The 23,210-nt window shown below is 37.3% G+C and overlaps 2 protein-coding genes across 2 annotated transcripts in view; both read left to right on the top strand.

Annotated features, from left to right (window-relative positions):
- The window catches only part of LOC139709602 (uncharacterized), a 49,449-nt gene extending 48,014 nt beyond the window's left edge, over positions 1–1,435 (top strand). Inside the window, exons 31-32 of the mRNA XM_071621562.1 lie at positions 732–848; positions 1,307–1,435. The gene's annotated coding sequence lies outside the window, so the exon portion shown is untranslated. The remainder of the gene's footprint in view (positions 1–731; positions 849–1,306) is intronic.
- A 1,862-nt stretch (positions 1,436–3,297) lies between these two features.
- On the top strand, positions 3,298–17,858 carry LOC139709601 (uncharacterized). The gene is made up of 12 exons (XM_071621561.1): positions 3,298–3,417; positions 4,854–5,064; positions 5,783–6,178; positions 7,226–7,356; positions 8,297–8,510; positions 9,656–9,739; positions 11,291–11,421; positions 12,442–12,655; positions 13,519–13,675; positions 14,625–14,817; positions 16,984–17,046; positions 17,805–17,858. Exons 1-12 carry the CDS (start codon positions 3,331–3,333, stop codon positions 17,856–17,858), a joined length of 1,935 nt encoding a protein of 644 aa, XP_071477662.1. The 5' UTR covers positions 3,298–3,330.
- The last annotated feature ends 5,352 nt before the right edge of the window (positions 17,859–23,210 follow it).

Below are 23,210 nucleotides of genomic sequence, written 5' to 3'. Positions count from 1 at the left end.
GGGTATTGTAGCATAAAATGGGGGAATGCTTGGAAAGGGAGTTTGGAAAAATTACAACAAATGTAAAATAAGGCACTCCGGGTGGTTCTCAATGTCGAGTGGAAACTTTCTAGTCGAGAAATATGTACGTGTTTGAAGATCGGTAATCTTTCACTTCTTTCTGTTTCATATACCATGTATAAGGTTGTCCACAAAATGATGCCTGGTGAGCTCACTATTTTTGTATCTAAAGAATTTCATAATGGTTTGAGAAATATATGTAGGAATTCAGAATTATCTAGACCACGTACAAATTTTAAGAAACAGTTTGTCTAACAAGGGAATCAGACAATGGAATCAGCTTTCTGTACATTTGGAAAATAAGTCATTTGCTGGATTTAAGATGGGTGTTTCGGTGATAAACTGGAATGGCGTTTATGTATGAAATCTATCTAATGAAAAAAGACACAAATTGTGAATCTTCAGTATTTTGCTATGAATGGGGGATGGTGGATGATAGACGTTGGATGTTCTCTGTATTCTAATCAATGTATTGTATTTTGGTTTTGTTTGGTTATCTATATATATTTAATACACTTGGCACAAGCTCTTTACTTTTAATGATAATTATTCAAAACTATTGCATTGTTATTTTATAGTTACGTATATTTGTTTGCTGGAAATAAATATTGTGGAACTTGAATTGCTGATCTTTTCTTTTTTCCTTTATTTCTGATCACTTCTATTTATAGATATCAATGAGTGTGAGACTTCAGTCAACAATTGCAGCCAAGTGTGCATAAATTTGCAAGGGGACTTCGGCTGTGGCTGCTTTCGCGGCTACGAGTTAGACGGAGACACCTGCATCGGTAAGACGCAAGGGCCAATATGTCTTTGACTTTATTTTCGTGCTTCGTGATATTTCTGCGGGTTTATTGTGCCAATTCAATTCAATTCATTTGTACATTATTTCCATCCGACAAACGTTTTATACTTAATATGAAGTATACATTTGAGAAATGATATCGTTTAACAATTTGTTTGAAGTCACAAAGCATGATACAAGATGTATGTACGAATAAATAAATGAAAGAAACAAAGAATGCTTTGCAACGGTGACAAAAAGAAGATAGATATAACAGTCATGGCAGTGGAAAATAGAAATCCACTAATCACGTTACGTTTTCATAATCTAAGCTGTTTTACTCTAGGTAAAATGCTGAAACTAGATCAATTCATCTAACAAGTGACAGCGTAAATTGCCGATCCTTGAATCATTGTACATTTGACGTGGATGTAACTCATTTCATTTAATTCATCTTCATAGATGTCGACGAGTGTGAAGGGGATAGCCACAATTGTCAGGACATTTGTATGAACACCAACGGTAGTTACGTCTGTCTGTGCAATCCTGGCTTTTCACTTGATGACAACATGCGGACGTGCTCGGAAAATATTGGTATGATTCCAACTTTCGATTTCGATTTCAATTCCGGTTTCTTTATGCAGCTTTATTAAAAAAAAAAAAAAATCAAGAATAAAATGTACAAAGGACGCCTTCACAATAACACAGACAATGACTTAGATTTGGATAAAGTATTAGTATAAAGTATCATTGATATACGAATGCAATAAATTGTTGCTTTTTCTTTTCCACGACATGCATGCTTCACGTTGCAGGGACAGTCACAATGAACATGCATAGTGATGCTTGATGAAACAACAAAGTTTTCCACGTGTCAAAACGTGAAAAAAAACCCCGCTGTATTTCATTACTCGAGAATTTTCTGACAAAGATAAAGCGTGCACGAGCCAGCCAGTGGTTCTCTATGTCTGCACTAATGTCTCGATATGAAGCAATGTTTCGTAATGGATGAGACTATATCAAGAGAAGAAAAGAATGGAAAATGTTCGTCTTTTCGTAAAAGTGAATCCAAACAGAAGGTAGCTGCGGTGTTGGAATTTAACGTCACATCGTGACACAATGTCAATTCGGACATTACAAGAAGAGATGAAAGTTATAGCCTATCAAGATTCCATTTGACATATATTATATATATATATATATATATATATATATATATACCTTATCCTAATTAATTCCAGAATAAACATATTTGTGGTTTGGTGCTATGCCTTTCTAAAAAAAAAAAAAATGTCACCATTCATTGTAAGTGTTTGGGGTTGTGAAGTTAAAATTCTCTTTCATTTAAGCCTTTTTTCTCATAAACGATTATTTGTTTTGGTTGCAGAATTTTCAAGAGCCTCTTAATTACTTACATTCCGACTGATTCTTAAATTTGTTCTTGTTTGTATTGAAAATTATTTTCCTATATCTCTATTTTTTTTGGGGGGGGGGTGGGGAGATTAGACCAATCGAACCAGTTCTGATGTCCATTTTTCTAATATGAATATTCAGTGAACTTCAATGTTATATGCGACATTAATGCAATATGATATTATTATCTAATTATCAAAATCATAGAAATATCATCAGTTACACTCATAACAAATTATATGAAGGATGTAAATAATTTCCTTTGTTCAAAGTTTTCACTATTTATCATTCGTTTCTGGTCAGGTTTCCCTTTATTTGTTTTCATTTTGTATTGAAAAAAAAAGAAAAAAAATCTGCTTCACTTCGGTGAATCCTTCGGGTTTATGTCATGTTAATAGTGTGTGTGTGGCACACATACGCTATAGCGTCTGACCAAATGAGCAAAGAGAATCAATGGTTATGGGACGAACACCGTACTAGGGTCTACTGTAGGTCAGTCGGTAAAGCACCGGTCTAGCAATCTGGAGGTCTCGAATCCCGATGGAAACCCATTTTCTTGCTCAAAGTGTGTGTGTGTGTGGTTTTTTTTTTTATAGTCTCGGCGAGACTTACCTGCATGTATGTATCAGCGCATGAACGTTTAGACCTTCCTGATTTAGTACATCATTATCAGTACATGGACTTTCAGCTTATTTTTTCGGTTTTTATGGTCTCTTTATAATAGTAACGATGTAAAAAAAAGTATTTTTGCTCGTATTGACTTACGCCCGTAGATTAAACCCCTTTCCTCTAGCTCTCAACCCTCCGTGCTCTTATTATCAACAATTCATTAGAACATACTGGAGTTGGCATTTTGAATACATTACTGAGGAAATGGCAACTGAAATATGCTCTGAATTATCATAATTCACAATTAGGAAGACTGCGTTTAAAGGGTTCGATATGTTGTTTTGTGGTATGAACTACCCTATCTTATTGGTGATTCTATGCCTGGTATATATGACAAAGCATAATTCTCTGTTTCTATAGTTTCCGTGCAAGTTCCCGGGGAAATCACTATTGAGGAATTCAGAATGGTACCGCAAGATTTCGTGACCAGCGAACTGATGGACACCGACAGCGAAGAATTCCAAGATTTGCAGAATGAGGTCGCAATGGCGGTAAGTTTATCCATTTGTGCATCAAATATCACTTCATAGACAAAAACCTAACTGAAACACCGTGACACCACCATTGTTAACATAAGATAGGAGAAATGTGTTTTCAGTTCCATTATCCACGTTTCCCTTGATCACTAAAGCGCAGTGTCAAAGACGGTTCAAAGAGTTTGCTGCTGATAACAATGAAATTAGATTAAATTTATACCTCAGTGCTAGTGGTCATGACCACAACAATGTATTCCTTCTGAATTTATTATTCAGATTTAAGTACACAATCAACCTAGCCTTTCTAAAGTCAATCTAAAGTCAACTTTGCACAAGTCAAACATATGGCTAAATCAAAGAAAGATTGTAACGCGGATAGGTACGTGAACATGTGTAAATTTATGTGGTGTATAAGTCGAAGTTCGGGCAAGTCGAAGGATTTGCTCGATGGGTTCGACTTAGACGAGACTTGCACGTTCAAACAAGACATTTCCTGCCCATACAAGACCATTGTATGCGCTGCACACGCCTTGTTATTACTGAAATGTTAATGCAAACAGATGAAGTCAAGTCAATACCATAATCATTGAAAGCTCACATATAGTTCTGGAGAGGAATTATTAATAATGTGTACTTTTAGCTCCGCATTTGTATAATCTATGCAAAGTACAGGAGAATATGACGTCGTCGTCTTGAAAGTCTCATTAGCATGCACATACGTTGTATATTCATAGTATACCTCTATGAAATTAAAAAAAAAAGAATGATCTCCAACAGAATGAATTTTCTATTTGACATCGGGTTACTGATGTGTCATTATATCTTAGCAACGATAACAGTTTAGTAGAAGGTTTGATGATACTATAGCCGAAGCATGATTTCTACATTCTAGGCAAGAAACGACGGAATAACATAGATTACATAACCACCCCCCCCCCCTACACCTACATAATTTCATTTGTACTTTTGAAACCATTTGTATCAGTGTATTAAAAATATGAGACCTTGATGTTCCTTCAATTTTTTTACTTTCTTTTCTATTCCAGACTGTGCCAAAATGTCTACTTATCTCTTTCCGTTTATTTCATTCAATTTCCAAGAGTCACAGTGGCTATGAAATGGAGTTTCATATAAAAAGGGTATAACCCCCATCAGCCCAACATTGTTCCCATTCCTATAAAACCAATATTTTGATAGCAAGATGATTTAAAATGTATTCTTGTTGAGAAAATATTCGTGATTCAAGCTGTAATTATCAAAGAAAATGACAGGAGAGTTCGCATCATGTTTTAATCATAACTTCAAGAACATTTCTTCTTGAATTACAGGTGAGCATCACTGAAATTGTTCTTTTCTTCTCTGTATGATGATGGACATACTTTAAAATGTTTGAAAAATGGCGCGTATCGTATTTTGATATGAAACTATCACGATCTTGTCAATACACGTAGTTCACAGTAGCTGTCAATTCAACAAGTGAGCACATCAATGTCGTCATCACCGAACTCAGAAACGGAAGCGTCATTGCCTCACTTGTCATCAACGTTACCGGAACAGAACAGGTGGTCAACGATCTCGTAGCGGTCATCATGAGCGTAGATGCGGACTCGCTGACTGCGGCATCCAATGGGACGCTTTCCATCTCGAACGCTGTTATAGGTGGTCAGTAAACTTTTGTGTTCGCTGTAAAAATACAAAGCATGTGCTAGCATGCATTGTATAGTTTTGTAGTTTTGTAAGCTCTATATGAATGTATTGTAGTGACGTATATATAGGGAGGGGACTGCACTACGCCAGTTTATGCTTTTTAGCATCCCCTCAATTTTCATTTCCATCAAGTCCTTTATGAAAAAAGATGTATTTCTACCGATCATGTGATACTATACGTCACAAGAACATACCCTAATTTTGAAGTTTGTGTTACCCATGTACATTGTTTTGGAAATGAAAATAAAACAGGAATGAATGAATGAATATACCTTATGTCACTATAGTTGTCACACAGCGTCTTATCACTTTTTTTTTTGGATTACTTTTCTGTCGTTCTTGCCGTGATCTATTACATTACTCAGTTTATTTGTGCATATCATTTTGCAGTAGCATTCATTGCGTGATTCAACATGTAATGAATGTATTTAAAACAAACTGTCAAAACAAATGGTTTCGTATATAATATACTTTGTGTTAAGCCATACCCTCTTTGTTCGATAGAAGTAAGTGTAATTGCTTAAACTATATTGGATTGATCATGGGAGGATACTGCGCTTCCATATGTGGCAGACTTAATTGCATTATAAAAATACAACAGTGCATGTGAATCAAAGTGTTTTCAAAATTGATCAAATGTTTGTTTGTGCTTCGCCTGGGGTTTCATCCACAGACGTGATAGACACGACTCCCGATGGAACCGCCACGCCAGCCACCTCAACAGCTTCCGCGGCATCCCCGCCTACGCCATCCATGACGACTGCGTATTTGACGACCGTCCTCACCTCGGCGAGGACCACGGCCGCGACCACGACGGTCGAAACCACGGCCGCGAACACGACGGTCGAAACCACGGCCGCGAACACGACGGTCGAAGCCACAACGGTGGACACAACCCTCGCGACTACGGTGGCGTCGACGGAGGAAGCCACGACGCTGGTCAACTCGACTGCAGCAATGGACGTAACAACAGACGAAGCACGCACTACTGCAGAGGACGCGAGCGCAACCACAGCCGCTACCCCACCATGCCAAAGTGGCATGGTATTGCGGGCTGGTTCATGCGCCAGTAAGCTATTACCTGTTGTCTAGATAATATTCTTCGTTTTGATAATGATGATGTTCTGTTGTTCTTGTTGCAGTTGTTGCAGTTTTTGATTGTTGTTGCTGCTGTTTATTAGACAAAAATAAAAAAAAGCAATTCTCAAAGACATCACAAAAACAGAACATGTCAAAACTTTCTAATTCAATTATAATTCACTTTTTCTGATTCATCAAAAGACACATTTCATAACTTTTTTTGATTCAGGTATGATGGCGATTATGAACACGTGTCGGAGAGAAAGACATATCGAAGCATGTGTTTAAGCAGTAGCAGCTCAAAAGGCTCTGGCTACACAAAAAAATAAAACAAAAACTCAAAATAAAAATTTTCCTCAACGTGCATGTCATCTCATTAATGTCGCTGATGTTAATGCCATGAAAATTACAAAGCAGGATGATTTGCCTGCTGAGCGATAAGGGGATTGACACTTAATCGTAAAATCGAGTTTCTTGGATTTTTTTTTTAAATGTATTCATTTGGATGTAGATAAATCTAATATCATGTATGTGGCAGATTCATGGCATGAATTGGGAGAATTGATAGATTATTGGAATGCTAAAAAGTCGAGAGAATTCAAACATACTGAAATCAGGATGTTGTTGTTTGGAGATGTTATCACGCTTTTCGTGGTCACCGGTCTGAAAGTAAAAATGATTGTACAAGTTATTAAATTAGCACGGTTTTTAAACACATGATGTGACTGGAACTAGTACTATAAGGTAACCAATGACTCAAGAGAATGGCGTACACATTCAAGTTCATGTTGATTTATTTCATTTCCAGCAAACAAATGATTAGGAATACGATAAAATGTTTGTATATTCAGATGTCAGGAAATCAGTTCAACAATGCGATGAACATAATAACATGTAATAAAAATACATGTAAATGATCAACAAAGATACAAATGAATGTTATATCATTATGATAAAGGCAGAAACAAAATTGCTGGAAATGGAGGGGACGGCTTCACATTTTCAGTGGCTTCGATTTATCTATTTATTTTTTCAGACACTGAGCGAGTGACGGCAAACATCACCATTCAGACATTCAGAGGTCAAGCATTGCTTTATGTGACCGCCGAGCTGATGAATAGGAGCAGCCATGCCTTCCTAGATTTGCAGAATGAGATAGAATTGGCGGTGAGTTCAAATTCATGTTTGTTTGCCCTGTAGTTGTTTGATTCTTCTCTCTCTCTCTCTCTCTCTCTCTCTCTCTCTCTAAGCTCACATGAGCCAAACTTTTCACCAAACTTGGCAGATAATGTCATCGCAAGAATGATAGAATGTATAGTTACATTCAAATGGCCACCATTCCCGAATTGGGGGCGTTTATTGGCACAGTGCTCCCAATTCATTTTTTTTTTTGGTAAATCTTTTTCTTTAGAACCGCAAGTGATAAGCTAAGTTGTGCTATGAGCTGGTAGATTGGTGACTGTCGTTTTAGGTTTGTTCATGACAGATCCAAAAGTGGACCCAGGGTGGGGGGGGGGGGGGGGGGGGGGAAGGGACCAAATTGGGGCCCAAATTTAATTTTCATCTTATGGTCAGATTTCCTGGCAGGTACCATCGCTAGGGTGATAGAGATTATACCTGTAGAAATGAGCACTGGCCATTCAGAACTTAGGGGCCCAAGGGGGGGGGGGGGGGGGGGGGGGCAGTGCCCGGGGGCGGGGAAGGAGGGTGCGTCAATTCTCAATTAAGGAATTCTTACAAATCTTCTTTTCTAGAACAACCAGTGATAAGCTAGATTTAAAGTGTTACAGTAAGTAGATTAGTTTTCCATCTGTGATTTCTGGACTTAAAATCACTTGGGTGAAAAGATGATTAGATGATCAAAATAGAGGAAAATTGAAATAATTTTTGGACGTTATTTACATAACTTAGGGGGTAATATAGTTTGGTATTGTAATACGGCCGGTACAAAGAAGGAAATTAATTTGATTTACAGTTGCTTATATACGTGAAAACTTTTGAAGGCTTGGTGTGAATATTATTTTCCCCGTGTAATCCGTGTAAACAATGAGATTGGCTACATTTGTATATATTTCAGCTCGTTGAATATTCTGGTTATCTCATGCAGATCATAGCAGCTATCAATTCGATAGATGACAACGTGGATGTGGTCATCGTTGATCTCAGGAACGGCAGTGTCATAGCCACTCTCGACATCGACGTTTACGGAAACAATCAGCAGCAAGTCGATAATCTCGCCAGCGATGTCCGAGGATTGGACAGCGACGCGGTGACTGCAGCGTCCAACGGCACCCTGAACGTGTCGAATGTAATCGTAGACGGTCAGTACTATTACGTATCTTATTTTCTTCTAATCACATTAATTCCGCGCAATGAAAAATGATCGATCGAGCATTGGTCACTAAGTATGAAAATGCAAAACGAATCAAGAAAGTTACTCAGAAATCTTAGATTTGAAGAATTGCCTATAGGTGCTACACATGTATTGCTTGAATCGCTACAGGAGAACCCCCCCCCCCCCCCCCCCAAAAAAAAAGTATTGTGCGTATGAAGGGATACAAACTTAAAGGAGAAGTCCACCTTCATATACATGTGGATTGAGGGGTCTAGGGCAATTACCCCCTGGGCAATTACCCCGGACCCTTCCCCTGGCCCTAATCCTAATCCTAATCCTGAATCTAATCCTAACCCTAACCCAAACTCCTAACACTAAACCTAACCCTAACCCTAATCTTAACTCTAACCTTACCACTAACCAGTATTTAGCCGGGTGGTAATTGCCCTCTGGGGGTAATTACCCGGATACGATGTGGATTGAGTGAAGGCAACAATATTAGAAGGACACATAGGGGAAAGTTTGGGGGAAATCGAACAATCCGTTAAAAAGTTATGAACTGTGCAGTCCCTGCTGGATGAGAAGACTACTACAGTGTGTAATGTCACATGCGTACAACAATATAAGGAAAATAAAAAGAGAATTTCACAAAAATTTACCTTTTGAATAAAGTGCACATTTCTTCGACTTGCTACTGACGTATGTTTACGGTAATATTATTCCTCCTGCCTTCTGAAAGAGAGAAGTCGAGTTTTCGTTTTTGTTATGGGAGAAAAATGGAAATATGCTGAATTTTATTTATTCTTTCTTTATATCGTTGTACTCATGTGACATCACAATCTATAGTACTCTTCTCATCCAGCTATGACTGAGTAGAAACTTCAAAAATTCATAACTTTCGAACGGATCGTCCGATTTTCCTCAAACTCTCACTGATGTGTTCTAAATATTGCTGTATTCACTCAACCCATGAAGGTGAACTTGTCCTTTAAAAAAAAGAACATCGTATCAATGAATAAATGAGTCACTGTAATTAGCAAAAGTAGACGCCAAGGCAAGTAAGCATCCACAATGCAGTGGTACAAATTTATGTAAGTGCATGTGTTGATTGCATGACTTTGGTTTCTACAGTGGAGACGGACCTCACGACGCCGGTTGCTACACCGACACCTGTGTGCTCAAGTGACCTGATATTGCGGGCTGGTGCATGTGTCAGTAAGTTACCACCTTTTGCACTTACCAGCTTTATCTCTGTTGTGGTTGTTTGGTAGAGAAAAACAACAAAAACAAAAACAAACACAAACAATGTTCTAGGGGCCTTCATGTTCTTTTCCTGCTTAGCCTTTCTCAAGTGCACAAGATTCGTAAAAACAAAAGGAATCAATATGTTTTGCTCAAAGAGTAGTTTGTTTTCTTGTTGTTTTGGAGGCATCGAGGCCTTTAGACTTTTATGACAATTATTGAATAAAGTGTCACGTGTTTGAAATCACATTATCCCTTCATGACTGGCTGGTTAGTGTTTAACACTCTCCCTTGGTCATCATACCACTGTGTAAATTCTGATGAGGTCATTCGCCCTATGATCATGTGATCTACGCGATGATAAAGAATGCCACAGAAGGCAAATGCAATTCTAGGGTCAAGTTCGCTGCAACAAGAAGTATTGAGTTAACCAACATGACCTGACTCTCACATTGTGAGAGTGTCTTTTTGGTCATGTGTTTTCATGAGTGATGTAGTGAAAAGTGTATGAGGACATTAGATAAGACGATGATGTCATCCCTAAAACGTTACCCTTTTGTGTGTGTGATAGTGATTATCTATTTCGATTAAAGTACAAACAAAGATGAACGTTGATGTTGTTCTTATCTTGACGAGACTATAGCCGCGGCCACAGTGGCAAAAGATCGCGATCTTGAAGATCGCAAAGTTTGAGATCGCGATCTTTTGCCAGTCTGACCGCAGCTAGTGACAATAAAAAATGATTGTTACCGGGCACTAAATATGTCAGCTCTCAATGCGGTTGAGTAGCGACTGAAATCACTATAAACCGTTGAACACTCTGTCCATGTCCCTCACACAGAAAGGGTTAACTCGCCTATTAGCAAATATCAGTGTTGTTTAAACACAAGCGAAAACACGCTATTCCAAATTCAATCACTTTTCTGTAGTTTTTCGTTCAATCTCATTGACCTTATTCTCATTTGCACATTGCATATACATAAACAAAGATATATCTATATATATAAAATCATATATATATATATATATATATATATATATATACATGTATATATAACTAAATAATTGTAAATCTCTTTGAAAGATATACAAATAGACAAATATATGCAAGAAATATTGTACCAACTTTTGATGAACTCCTAGGTAATGGAGGCATTATACTTTAAGGTATGAAAAATAGTATTCCACTGGTCCAGAAATAACTTCTTCTTTCTATTTTCTTACTTTATTGGGGCTTTTTCAGCGGGTACTGCATTCATTGCATGTATATATAATACGTAGAAGCAAAAATTTTCATGGATACGCATCAAAGGAAACATGATACCATCTGGTGATGACAGTTGATAGTTGATTATAAGCAAATATCAGCAATTAGCAATAAATAGTATCATGTTTCATTTTATATCAACATGAATAAAGATTTAATGTGATATTAAAAAAGGCTACCAAAGGGGACTCAAAGATGAAGGAGTACACATTTTCAATTGTTTCCATATTCTTCCGTGTCGATTTCTTTCTTCTTAGACACTGCACAAGTGTCGGCAAATATCACTATCGAGAGAAGCAGAGGTACAGACCTGCCTTACGTGACCACCGAGCTGATGAATATGAGCAGCAGCGCCTTCCTAGATTTGCAGAGTAATATCGAAATGGCTGTGAGTTTGTTTCCTCTTCGTTTGTTTGATTCTTTTCTCTCCTTATTTGCCTTTTCTCTCTGAGAAAATTACTTCAAATTGGATTCTGGGATATCACCACAGATGCTTTGCTATAGCGCTCGATCGATCACGTGGTCATGGTTGTTTCCAACATTTTTGTTTTTTTTTTTGCATAAAGCGCAATACCAATTCTCATTTACAGTATTCACCACAATATATACTAGTAATTAGGTTCTTTACTGTCTTTTACTTTTCATTTTACATTGCCTTGCTTACCTTATTTTCTAATTCGAAAGAAAGCAGTACGTATATGTTTTTTGACAAAAATTGAATTGAATTGAATTGAATTGACTCTGATAATAAAAGTAATCATGATAACAATATCAGTAAAACTGTTTGAATTATAGTCATTATGAAAATGTCAACATAAGTTTAAATTGCTATATCAACAGAACCTTCTGTGAAATCTAAAGAAACAAAAGGAATAATAGCTTATCTAAGCATCATCTTTCGACACTGACTCTTCATACGCGCTATTTTATAAGGCTAAAACATTTTACATTGTACCAGAATACCGCAATGTAAAATCAGGTCATTTGCAAAATCTTCCTGAACAGCGCAAACATGATAATATTGGTAATCCTGCATCTGGCTGGCGATGAAGTAAACTACGACATAGAAAATGTTCTGATTTCAGTTCGTCGTTGATGATAAACTTGGAAAATTCGATGGAAAGTGTTTATTTTGTTGTTTGTTGTTTTTGTTTGTTCTGTTCATATTCTTAATTGTTTTTCCAAACTGTCAGATCAATGAGTGATAATGTGGACGTTGCTCTCAGTAAGATCGGAAATGCAAGTATATACCGATGCGATGTAGGCCTAAGTGTTAAATTTACAACGCAGAGGATTTTTTTTTTTAATGAAGCATGAATCGATTCTTGATCTCCTTTTGCCCATGAGCACGTACATACCAAAAATTGCTTCATTTTGGTCCCTGGAACATTCTGGTTATCTCACACAGATCATAGAAGCTATCGATTCGACAGATGACAACGTGGATGTTGTCATCACAGCTCTCATAAACGGCAGTGTCACCGCCTTCCTCGACATCAACGTGTACGGGACCAGTCAGCAGCAAGTCGATGATCTCATCGGAGCCATCAGGGGATTGAACGTTGAGTCGGTGAATGAAGCCGCCAACGGGACATTTTTAATCTCGAGCATCGTCGTTGAGGGTATGTTTTAATTTCTATTCTATTTCTTTTTCTTTCATCACATTTGTTTCCGTCCGGTGGAAAAAGAAAGTTCATAGCATTTCAATGTATTTTCATATTTCTCAATAAACTGATGAAAGAAAAAAAAAATAACATCACATAATTATTATAAAGAATAGAATGATGCTTGATATCCATCTTGGATACACATCGGATATTGCTTACATACAGTCACAACAGTGTCGTAGAGAAGTCCTCATACCTAGGGGTATGATTTGCGGTCCATAGAGGCTAGCACATTCACAATGTATGTTCAATCAATTGTTCACTATTACAATACTCATACGAGGTGGCAAGGATAATGCATGTGAATTTGTACAAAGTAAACAGCAATTGAGACCATACAGTAACGCTACGTTGTAATGAGGTAATCAAAGTGAAAATTCTGTTGACCGATGATATAATATTATCTTCCACACGAAGGGGTCATTAGAAATATTGTATTTTTGGCTTGTGCTTGAAACTTCGGCATTTTAACTCACCTACTCAAATTAATGTCGTACGTACTGTATGTGGTATTCTTGACAAATCTGATCTCGAAAACTCGAAAAGACCTGAAAACGAAAGTAATCGGTGTAACTTCTGTAAACATGATGTTTGTCTGTGTTCGGGTCAGTTGAACACAGATCATTACAGGGTAAGCCAATGCCACAATTCGAATTGGTTTCGATATAAAAAAAAAGCCAAGAGCATAGAAACAGGAGAATAAAAAATTGTGCTAAATTTTGGCCTTTTCCACGTCACTGTTTATTGAGAGGATTAGACATTTTTAGAGCTCCCAATTAACAAACACAACACACAACCATAAACCTCGTTACTTGCAGGTGCACCGACCACCGACGACGGAGTCTTGGACCCGGCGGTCATCGTCGGTATCATTCTCGGCTGCGTGTCGTTCTTCTTCCTGGCTACCATGGCCGGTATATGCTGCATGTACGTCGCGTATTCCAGACGCACGCGCTTGGCAAAGGTCCTTATGAGGTTGGTGTACAATGAGTGACGCTTCTTCCTTTTTATCCTCATGGAGCAATGCAGAAATGGTTCTGCTGATTTTTATCAGGATTATAACTTTTAATCATCTTAACACGATGTGAACAGGTATATTCATGCGGTAAGACAGAGGTCATCTGACATTACTGTTACTCTCTTGGCCATGGCGAAGGTAGGACTCCAGAGCAGAGTAAAATATCATTTCGTGGATATGTCTAGTCTAGACTTTTGCAGTACAATGATATCATAGATATCTAATTCCTTTCAAAAGGAGAGGGGCCTACTAAAATTGAGCAATATTAATGTGTGGTTCCATCGTGTCTCTTGCTTCTTCTTTTTTTGCATGAAAAAAAAATCAGATTACGATTGTTAAATAGTAATAAAAATGACTTCTGTAAAATTAAAAAAATAAGTAGGAAAAACGTATTTTTGATTTCATAATCATCAATCAAATGTTGTTGTTTTTTTCATTAAAGAAATCTAAAACGGAATCGTGTAAAATCACTCCTGTTGGGAGTTTTTTAAAGGGATTGGACAGAAATAGTAGATTTGACAAAACTTGGGGGTTGGGCAGCACGGTATTTCATGTACCACTTGGAAGTACTTTTTTGTTACCATCGCGTGACACCTTTTAAACTTAAAGTATGAAGTGTTTCATTTCAAATCAGAGACTACTTGTATGTACTACAGTTTACCTCATTCCTGTGGGAGAAAATAATAGAAACAATGATAAAATAGTATGTTCTAATTTTTGCTGCCAGAAATGACTAAAATGATAATTTATTTGGCAGCCTGGGATCAAACACAATGGGCCAATGAAAATGACTCTACGCCTGCAACTTGGCTTTCACAAAACAATATTCTTCTTTCGTTTTGCTGTACGTGTTTTGCTCATGTCTTCTCTTGTTGCTGTCGTTGTTTTGTGACACGTATTATATAGCAATCGCGATGATGGCGGCCCCGTGCGAAACTACGGATATTGGGACGGAGACGACGATGACCAGTCTTCCGAGTATTCTCTCGACCACCGAAGGGAGGCCGTCCGGCGAGCCATTGACCAGATCAACATGGACCGCGACCGCCACTTGCGAGCCTACCCGCCCGTGGTGCGTTGGAACAGACCATTCTCGGAGGTGAGACTTTTACAAACCTCAGTGGTACCGTTCATCATCCATCTTCATCTTACTTTTTTCATCATGAAAATGTGGGAGAAAATAGTAAGAAAGACAGAGAAAATGTTGTAAAGAGCTTTCAGGTAAATTTGTATATCCGAATGACAAGGTTTTTGCAGCTTTATGATTCATATTATACAGTGGCAGAGATGCAGGCAGGGGCACACCGTGCGTGCGCCCCGCCCCCCACCCCCTTTATTTTTGGTTAAAAGAATAAAAGAGAAAAAGAAAAACTGGGGGGCATGCTCCCCTTTAATTTTGTTATGACCCTCCCCTTTACGGAATTGCTGGATTCGTCCCTGATGTAAATTAGCTATACCTGACGTCTGAAATAATGGAAAACAAAGAAGAGTTAGGAAAGCAGTAAAAGAAGCTGTGAAGTTGAAGAACTACGAAGAAACTCCCTGGCGACAACTGTGAAAGTTTACAGATTAACATGAACATCAGCACATTCGATAACAAGATTCTACCAATGGTTATCACTGCACAAACAAGCAAAGCTATTCCTGACTTTCCTAAGTCAATCACGTTCATCCTCATGAGTTAAAAGAAAATATAAAAACCATCTTGAGTCAGTAATAATGATCAGCAAATAGAAAATATTTCTCTGCTTCAGAATTATATCCGAATACATAAACATATAAAAGTAAATATTACATATATTCACATATGATATTATCCCGCGTCCCGTATACATTTCATACATTATCTAACAACCGTCTCCTTCGTAAACCAAACAATAATGGCGACCCCGAGGTCTGCGACGCGAACGCTAAGACGACGCTATTAGGCCCAAAAAAGTGGTGTTCTGCACATACGCGAGACAACTGTTTCCATTGTCCAACCCGAGATTCTGCGTCGTCTTAACGTTCGCGTCGCAGATCTAAAGCTCGTTAATGATAGCCAAGAACGTTAATGAAGACACCTTACATCTTACTGCATCCCTTTTGTGCTGTGATATGACAATTAGTATTGTGTTTATGTAACTACATTGAATATGGCCATGATGACAGGCACGAGTGTTACACAGGACGTTCACTATCTAAAAACACAGCCAACATGTCATAAACTCAGCTTTGCCGGCTACCTGTTTACAAAGATCGCCTTTTCAATTCAATTCAAATTAATCATACTTAATTACCATAACACGAAAAAACTATACATGGTACAAAGTATACTACTGACAAATTATATCGTATATTCGTGTATTAATCTGTAAAAAGTACACAAGTATTAAAGTATCATACGGAATTATGTAAGAATGAATAATACAGTGATACATAATGACAGAAACAATGAGTACTTTACAATGCTGACAAAAGTCAACATAGCGATAGAAGAGAGTTAAGTTACCTATGGGCATAGCTTGCAAATAAACTCAAATCAAACACACTTATTCTAATCAGATCAACGGGGTACATCTATAGGGGTACATCTATAATGGAACATTAAAGCTAACGGGGATCTAACAGTAACACTAACATCTAGCTGATATACACTGTAATAGTGTGACGTGGATCGCTCCGAAAGTATGCCAATGACGTAGTGTATATCCAAAATACATCTCTGTATAGTTTGAGCCTCCATTTATGATACAGGTAATGTAAAAGTGTATTCTTACGTCACTTGAGTGACTACTAACTATACACAGGTTTTATCAGCTCAAACATGTAGAACCAATGAATGCAATTAATAATAATAATAGTAATAATAATAATAATAATAATAATGATAATAATAATGATAATAATAATAACAATAATAGTAATAATAATAATAATAATGAAAATAATAATAATAATAATAATGATAATAATAGAATAATAATAATAATAATAATAATAATAATAATAATAATAATAATAAGGTCTTATTTATCCAGGGTAGCTTCTTCAGTGTTGCCACTGCTTTACCAGAGGGCCCTGCCATTATTATTATCCCAGCATTGCCAGGTACCCATTTATACTACTGGATCGAGAGGGACATAGTGGGTAAAAATACCTTGTCCAAGGACGTAAGCACTGGGCGGGATTCGAACTCGGGTCCTCCGGTTGAGAGCCGAAAGTCTTATTCACTGTGCCACAGCGTTCCCCACATTTTTTTTTTGTTTGTTTATTTCTCCTGCAGGGCTTTCATAGTGACGACAACTTCTCTACACCGTATGTGGCTGATGGCAGCGAATCTTCATCAGTGAGTCTCAAATGGCTTATTAGGTCATATAATTCATTATTCTAGCCGAGTTTCCAAGCATGTTTTAGATTCATTCGATTTCTGTCCTCACCTGCACATAGCGGCCAAAAGAAGATAAAGAGGTAAAATGATAGTATAGAAAATTCCTAACAGAATCTAGAGTTCGATGAGTAAAACTGCACATTATGTCATATACTATGTGTTAATGTCATCACATAGGCCACAGGGAAACTTCCAAGAAATTCACGAGTTGGGATATCAGGATTCCATTGCAATAAAAGTATGAAAGCGTGCAAATTATGGATAAATTCATGCTTACTAACATGTTTTACGATTATTTTCTACAAGTGACAATTCACATGTCAGATTAGATAGATCGACATACAGAAAGAGGAGTCTCGAGTAATTTGTAATTCCAACAAGGTTTTGTATATACACCGACGAAGGCCCGAGCGGGAACAAAATTTTGTTAATAAAAACCTTTTTGGAACTGCAAATGGCGTTGTCGAGACTCCTCCTTCGACTTATAATAAAAGTCGAAGTCCAACACGTGGAAAATTCCAAGATAAACATTTTATTGGCAGATAGACATAGATAAAAATAGATTGATATAGATAGATAGAACCTGTACATGGGTGAATACAGTAAACGAATAAAATAAATTGATATAGGCCCTATGATACAGGTAGAAGTAGGTATGAGTATCGATATAGGTAATACATTGGTAAATAAACATGATATCACTCTTGTTTCCCCAGATGAGCGTTGAGCGGAACCCAATGGCTCGAGGAAGACGGTACAACTATTACTGACACCCATTCCACCATGCCCCGTGAAGCACTGTCGTTGAGGGCGGGCAACCAAATCGACCAAGTCTTTGCGGAGCACACACATTATTGATTTTATACTCCTCCCCCTCCCTCAAAAAAAAAAAATGAAGAAGAAGACTTATGATATGGTTACCTACTACTATGCTGCATGCTTTATACTGGTTTTTTTCCCCAGCGTGAGTTTTGCTGCACGACATACTGGCTGCAAAACAGAGTGGGTTAAGGGGGTGAGGTGTGGCTCTTGACCCCTAAATGAGCTGTATAAAGGTGGACTATTATTTTTCTTTTTTTTTTGAGGGGGCGGGGTCGGTTGGCGCTTTATAACGATGAATGTTGGTTTAAGTTATTATTATTATCTAGGGTGAGAACTGGGTTTGAAATAGGGTGTCGGTTATGTTGCTTTAAGTGTATCGATTTGTCAGTATTCAATGTTATAACAATACGTATTCTCCTTCAAACAGTACTATAAAGTATTAACAAACAAAAGTGATCAGTGTTAATCAGAGTAAGTTTGTTTAATATCATTTTTCAGTTTTGTTCGCTTAGGCTATGGAGAGTCATGCTTCAGTAAAAAAAAAACGAGTAAGTTTGTTGAACAATTTGCTGCTTACAATGGTTACTTATTGTTACGCTTCAATAATTATATAACTGTGTTTGAAAAATGTATTGATGATTCACTTGATCTCAAGCGCTAATATTGTTCTTTGGTTATACCTTGAACCAATCATTTCCTGCAAGTCATAATTTCTATTCGGCATCGGAAACCAGCTATTGTGTGAACATCGAAACGATTTGATAAAAATGATATGCAACATGGAAGCAAGACATTTCAAAGTTATTCCACATTCCACATATTAGTTATCTTTCGGACTGCGAATGAGTTCACTTGCGCAACTATACTATGTATATCATGTAACCCTATTGTCTATACACACTATTTTTACTATCACCAGATCGTGGAGCTACTAGTAGCGCTATGACCACATTGCCAAGGCATTCTATACCAATCCTACTCATCAAGCATGATTCACCATTAGTTAAAGGTAGGGGTTCCCTTTTACAGACCTCCCAAAATGCAGCAAAACATTAAATATGAACCTCAGGGGACTTGTTTAGGCCACTGCTGAGAAATTCGGAAGTCAACAGTTATCTACAATTTGAATAATGCACAAAACTCAACTACTCAGTAGTTCTGTGTGTCAGCCACACTTAAGCCTTTTTGTTGCAGTCTTCTGTATTTTTTATCTATAAACACAAATCTAATAGTATAAGAGCTGATGTAATAACATATAGAGTGTGTGGCAAGAATGTATATAGAAATGTTTGTAAGTTTTGATGAACTTTCTTCACAAAATAAACATGATGGACACATATGCAGTGCATGGGTCTGCAAAGGTAGCCTAGTAATGTACTGGAATTTACGGTGAGCCCCGAAAAAAAATTCAATTCAAAATCTAACGGTCATTAAAAGTGTACTAAAGGTTACCTTCCACTTTCAATACTTTATGGGAGTTTCTAAAATGATACTCTCTTCAGCATACCACTGTATTTATACAACTCTTCATTTAAGGCATGCAAATGGGATTCCACCATTAGTTAAGTGTCCCAATGGTGCATGCATTAGCACAGCGCGGTACGCCCGCGGTCCGCGGGACACCGGAGTAATAACAATATTGTTGTGAACGAATTTATTGATTCTCAGATCATGGTATACATGCAGCATGTCAGTGACAGTAATGGGGCTAGGTTTCTAGGCGACACTCCGTTGTGCTAAGATCCAAGATATATCGTAAGAAGATAACATAGCAGGGTTTCAATCTCTGATGATATGCCAATGGCATTCGAAGATAAAACAATCGGTGGGCGCCTCGAGTCTGCTCTGTCAATAATTCCCGCCTTATGACGGGCATAGTTTTTGGACATCGACAAACAAAACAACAACAAACTTATCGTAAAGCATTGAGATGAGTGAAATGATTAGTGATTTATTGTTGTTCTTGTTTTTGTAATTGTTGGTCTTGCAAATGGTCATGGGATGTTGCATAGGAGTATTACAATATACAATGTACTTGATTTGTAAACGCGTCAGTGAACTCACTTTCATACGATATGAACAATATATCGTTAATACACCCAAAAGGGATTCCAGAATCACTTATTATAGTAGGTGGGTTAAAGTACCGGACAAAGGACATGGTAGAGATTGCACATGAAGCCAAACCCCACCCGTTTCGGGGAAAAAAACAACAACTTACGCATAAAAGTCTTCGCATGGCCATAAATGTTTTTATTCATTTGATTTGATTTGATTTGATTTGATTTTATTGGTTCCTGCATTATATCATTGCTCATGCAGATACATACACATATATCATATACATTGATGGTACCATACATACAAATGGATATACATAAACATTAATTGCTAACAAGGTAAGTTTCTTCATTACCTTTAGAATGTACAGCAATACAGTTTCTTCATTGCCTTTAAAATGTACAACAGAACATAATTATCAGTGATGCAATGAATAACGCAGAAGGGCTACAGCTTATAAGCATTGCTTGATTTGCATGCAGCCCTCGTACATGATACATAACATATAGAAAAATAAGGGTAGGGATGACTTGCATAGAGATAGGATAGGAGAAAGGAGAGAGGAGAGGTCTGTCTGCTTTCGCTAATACACAAAGTGAGATCACCTGGATCACTGAATAGTAAAGCATGGCAAAGTATTTTCTCACCGAGGTACAGGTGAACAGTTACAGGTCATGGTCGGTTACATAACATTACGCAATGAATTCTGAACGGCGATAATTCAACAAGGGATTTTCACATACAATACAATTGCAATGACATTATAAGATCACTGATATCCAGAGAGCAATTTGTGTAAATTTGTGATTTACATCTTGATTTTTTTTTCTTAATCATGTTATCATTACAAGTAGATGTGATAGTATGATAAGCTTTGTAACGGAATATTCTCACCATTATCTTGCAAGTGGGATACGGAGGAATTTTAATTATATTCATTAGACACGACACTTGATGTAGTACAGTGTATAAGTTTGATTTAAAGGTTGTATTGTACTCGGATTACAACGATATTCTTTATCTTTAATTGCTTGATGCTGTAAACCGTTTTGATTCTTCCTTGCTGGAATCATTTAAAGAACTGCCATCAATTTCATACCATCATATTACAAAAAAAAAATCAAAGTCTCTTATGCAACTTCCCGCAAAAAAAAGAAGAAGAATCGAACATGGTTTTAACCGATGGTTTATCCCACGCGTTCCACATGAGTTCCACACCCACGAGTCATACGCATATGGCCCACAAGTTCGACACTAGGCAGGGAAAAAATGCACGGGCTTGATATTTTGTACATTGAGCTACGTTATGTCACGTATAGTTCGTAGGCCTTATTTACCTAATGGCTAACTCGTGGCTCGAATAGCTCTTGTGCTTGTTTAAGTTGAGCCGAGCTCGTGAGCATTATTTGCCTATATCGTGTCTAGCTCGTGGACCGTATAGCTCTTGTGCCTATTTTAGTTGATGTCGAGCGAGTGGGTTTTGTTCATTCCAGGGACCCATGACCCACTCGTGGGATGTATGACTCGTGGGTGTCGAACTCGTGAAGTGCACTCTGCAGTTCTACATTGATTTTTCGTAGACTGGAATGCTTGAATTATAACCGCCGTCTAGCGCACTTATCAATTTTCTCTGCGGAGGAAGACTCCCAATATTAGCCAAACACACCACCGATATTATGTTTTGCAACATGAGTTTCAATTTTGTTTTGCTTTGTTTTGTTTTAGGTAAGGATATGGTATGGTAGTGTAATTCATTGCCAGTTTAAGTACTTTGTTCCTTGAATTGTTGCAGAATTTTTAAAAGCCTCTCAGTGATTACTAACTTTCGAGTTGATAAGATTGGCAACAGTTTTTTTTTTAATGTTATGACGAAGTTCCCGTTTTTCCTTCATATTAGCATTCCATGTAAATTTCTTCCTAAATTCGTGCATATTCAAGATATCTAGACATCTATATCTAATATTTCTACAAGTTAGGTCTGCAGTGAAATTAAGGGTTGCCAATTTAATGATCATAAGATGATTATGGCTGCAGCCAAACTCCCCTACAACTAGATTCGTTAAAGAAATAAAGCTAATGCGAAATGGTGCGCACTTGCGCCCCATACACAGTATAGACTATACAGTTTGTCTCCTTTGTTAATGTCAAATAAGAAGAAAAAACAGGGAGATTTTCTTCGATGATGTGTTGCTTCTCATAGTTCTATTTGAGAAATACAAAACAGTAAGTCCTATAAAACAGTAAGCTCCAAGTCAACGCAACAAAATGATTAATGACTTGATTATATCATAAGGCCTTCCTGCTTACACACCAATGACACGTCATTCCAATGCCATGCTCAGTATGTCTAAATCTGATAACAAAAAAGGCATATAAGAGAAAATTTTTTTCATAGACTTCAATGTTACGATGCGAAACTGTCTGCGTGAAATGTAATGGTATCTAATACATGGTAAGATTTCTTCGTTTCATAAAATGTAACAATTTCAAATCATTGCAAAAAAAAAAACAAAAACATTTCGTAATGACTTTTTTGCCGTCTGGGTATTTTCCATAGCAAATTATCTTTAAAGAGAAAAGGATTTCCCCACAATAATCGATCATGTACCAGAAATGTTCCAAAAGGAATAAATAAATATATTTTATATATTCAGAAAGAAATACTCTGTGTTTTCGTCTGCACTCATTCTTCTTCATCTGAAAATATCTCGCGACTTTCGGTTTTGTTAGAACTCTACAAATATGGTAAAATGAGGGCACGTGTGTGTTTATGATTAATTACACATTGAGTTACGTTTACCAAAACTTACACGGAACATCTGTAATGTATCGTCTTCTCCTCATTCCCTTCACAATTACTGTTCTCTCCGAACTCTCTAAAGACACTTGATATGTCACATTTTAAAGGAAACCCAAACCTAAAGAGAAATGTGGATTGCGTAAAAGTAGCAACATTAGTAAAACACATCAGTGAAAGTTTGAGAAAAATCGGACAATAGGTGCAAAAGTTATTAATTTTCAAAGTTTTGATGTTGGAACCGCTGGATGCGGATACTGTATACTAGAGGTTATGACGTCGTGTGTGGACAATCATATAAAGAAAATATAAAGGGAATTCCACAAAATTCATTTTTCATGAAAATTACACATTCCATCAACTTGACACTGACAGGAGTATGTTAAGGGCATAGCGATTATTCCCTCTGTTTTCTGAAAGCGGTTCGTCAAGTGCTCTTTCA

The sequence above is a fragment of the Diadema antillarum genome, unplaced genomic scaffold (genome assembly GCF_040938485.1).
Source record: "Diadema antillarum isolate AM-2024a unplaced genomic scaffold, OU_Dant_1.0 seq00001454_RagTag, whole genome shotgun sequence".
Classification (NCBI taxonomy): domain Eukaryota; kingdom Metazoa; phylum Echinodermata; class Echinoidea; order Diadematoida; family Diadematidae; genus Diadema; species Diadema antillarum.
Note: the sequence above shows the minus strand (reverse complement) of the source record. Positions and strands in the feature narration are given on the sequence as shown.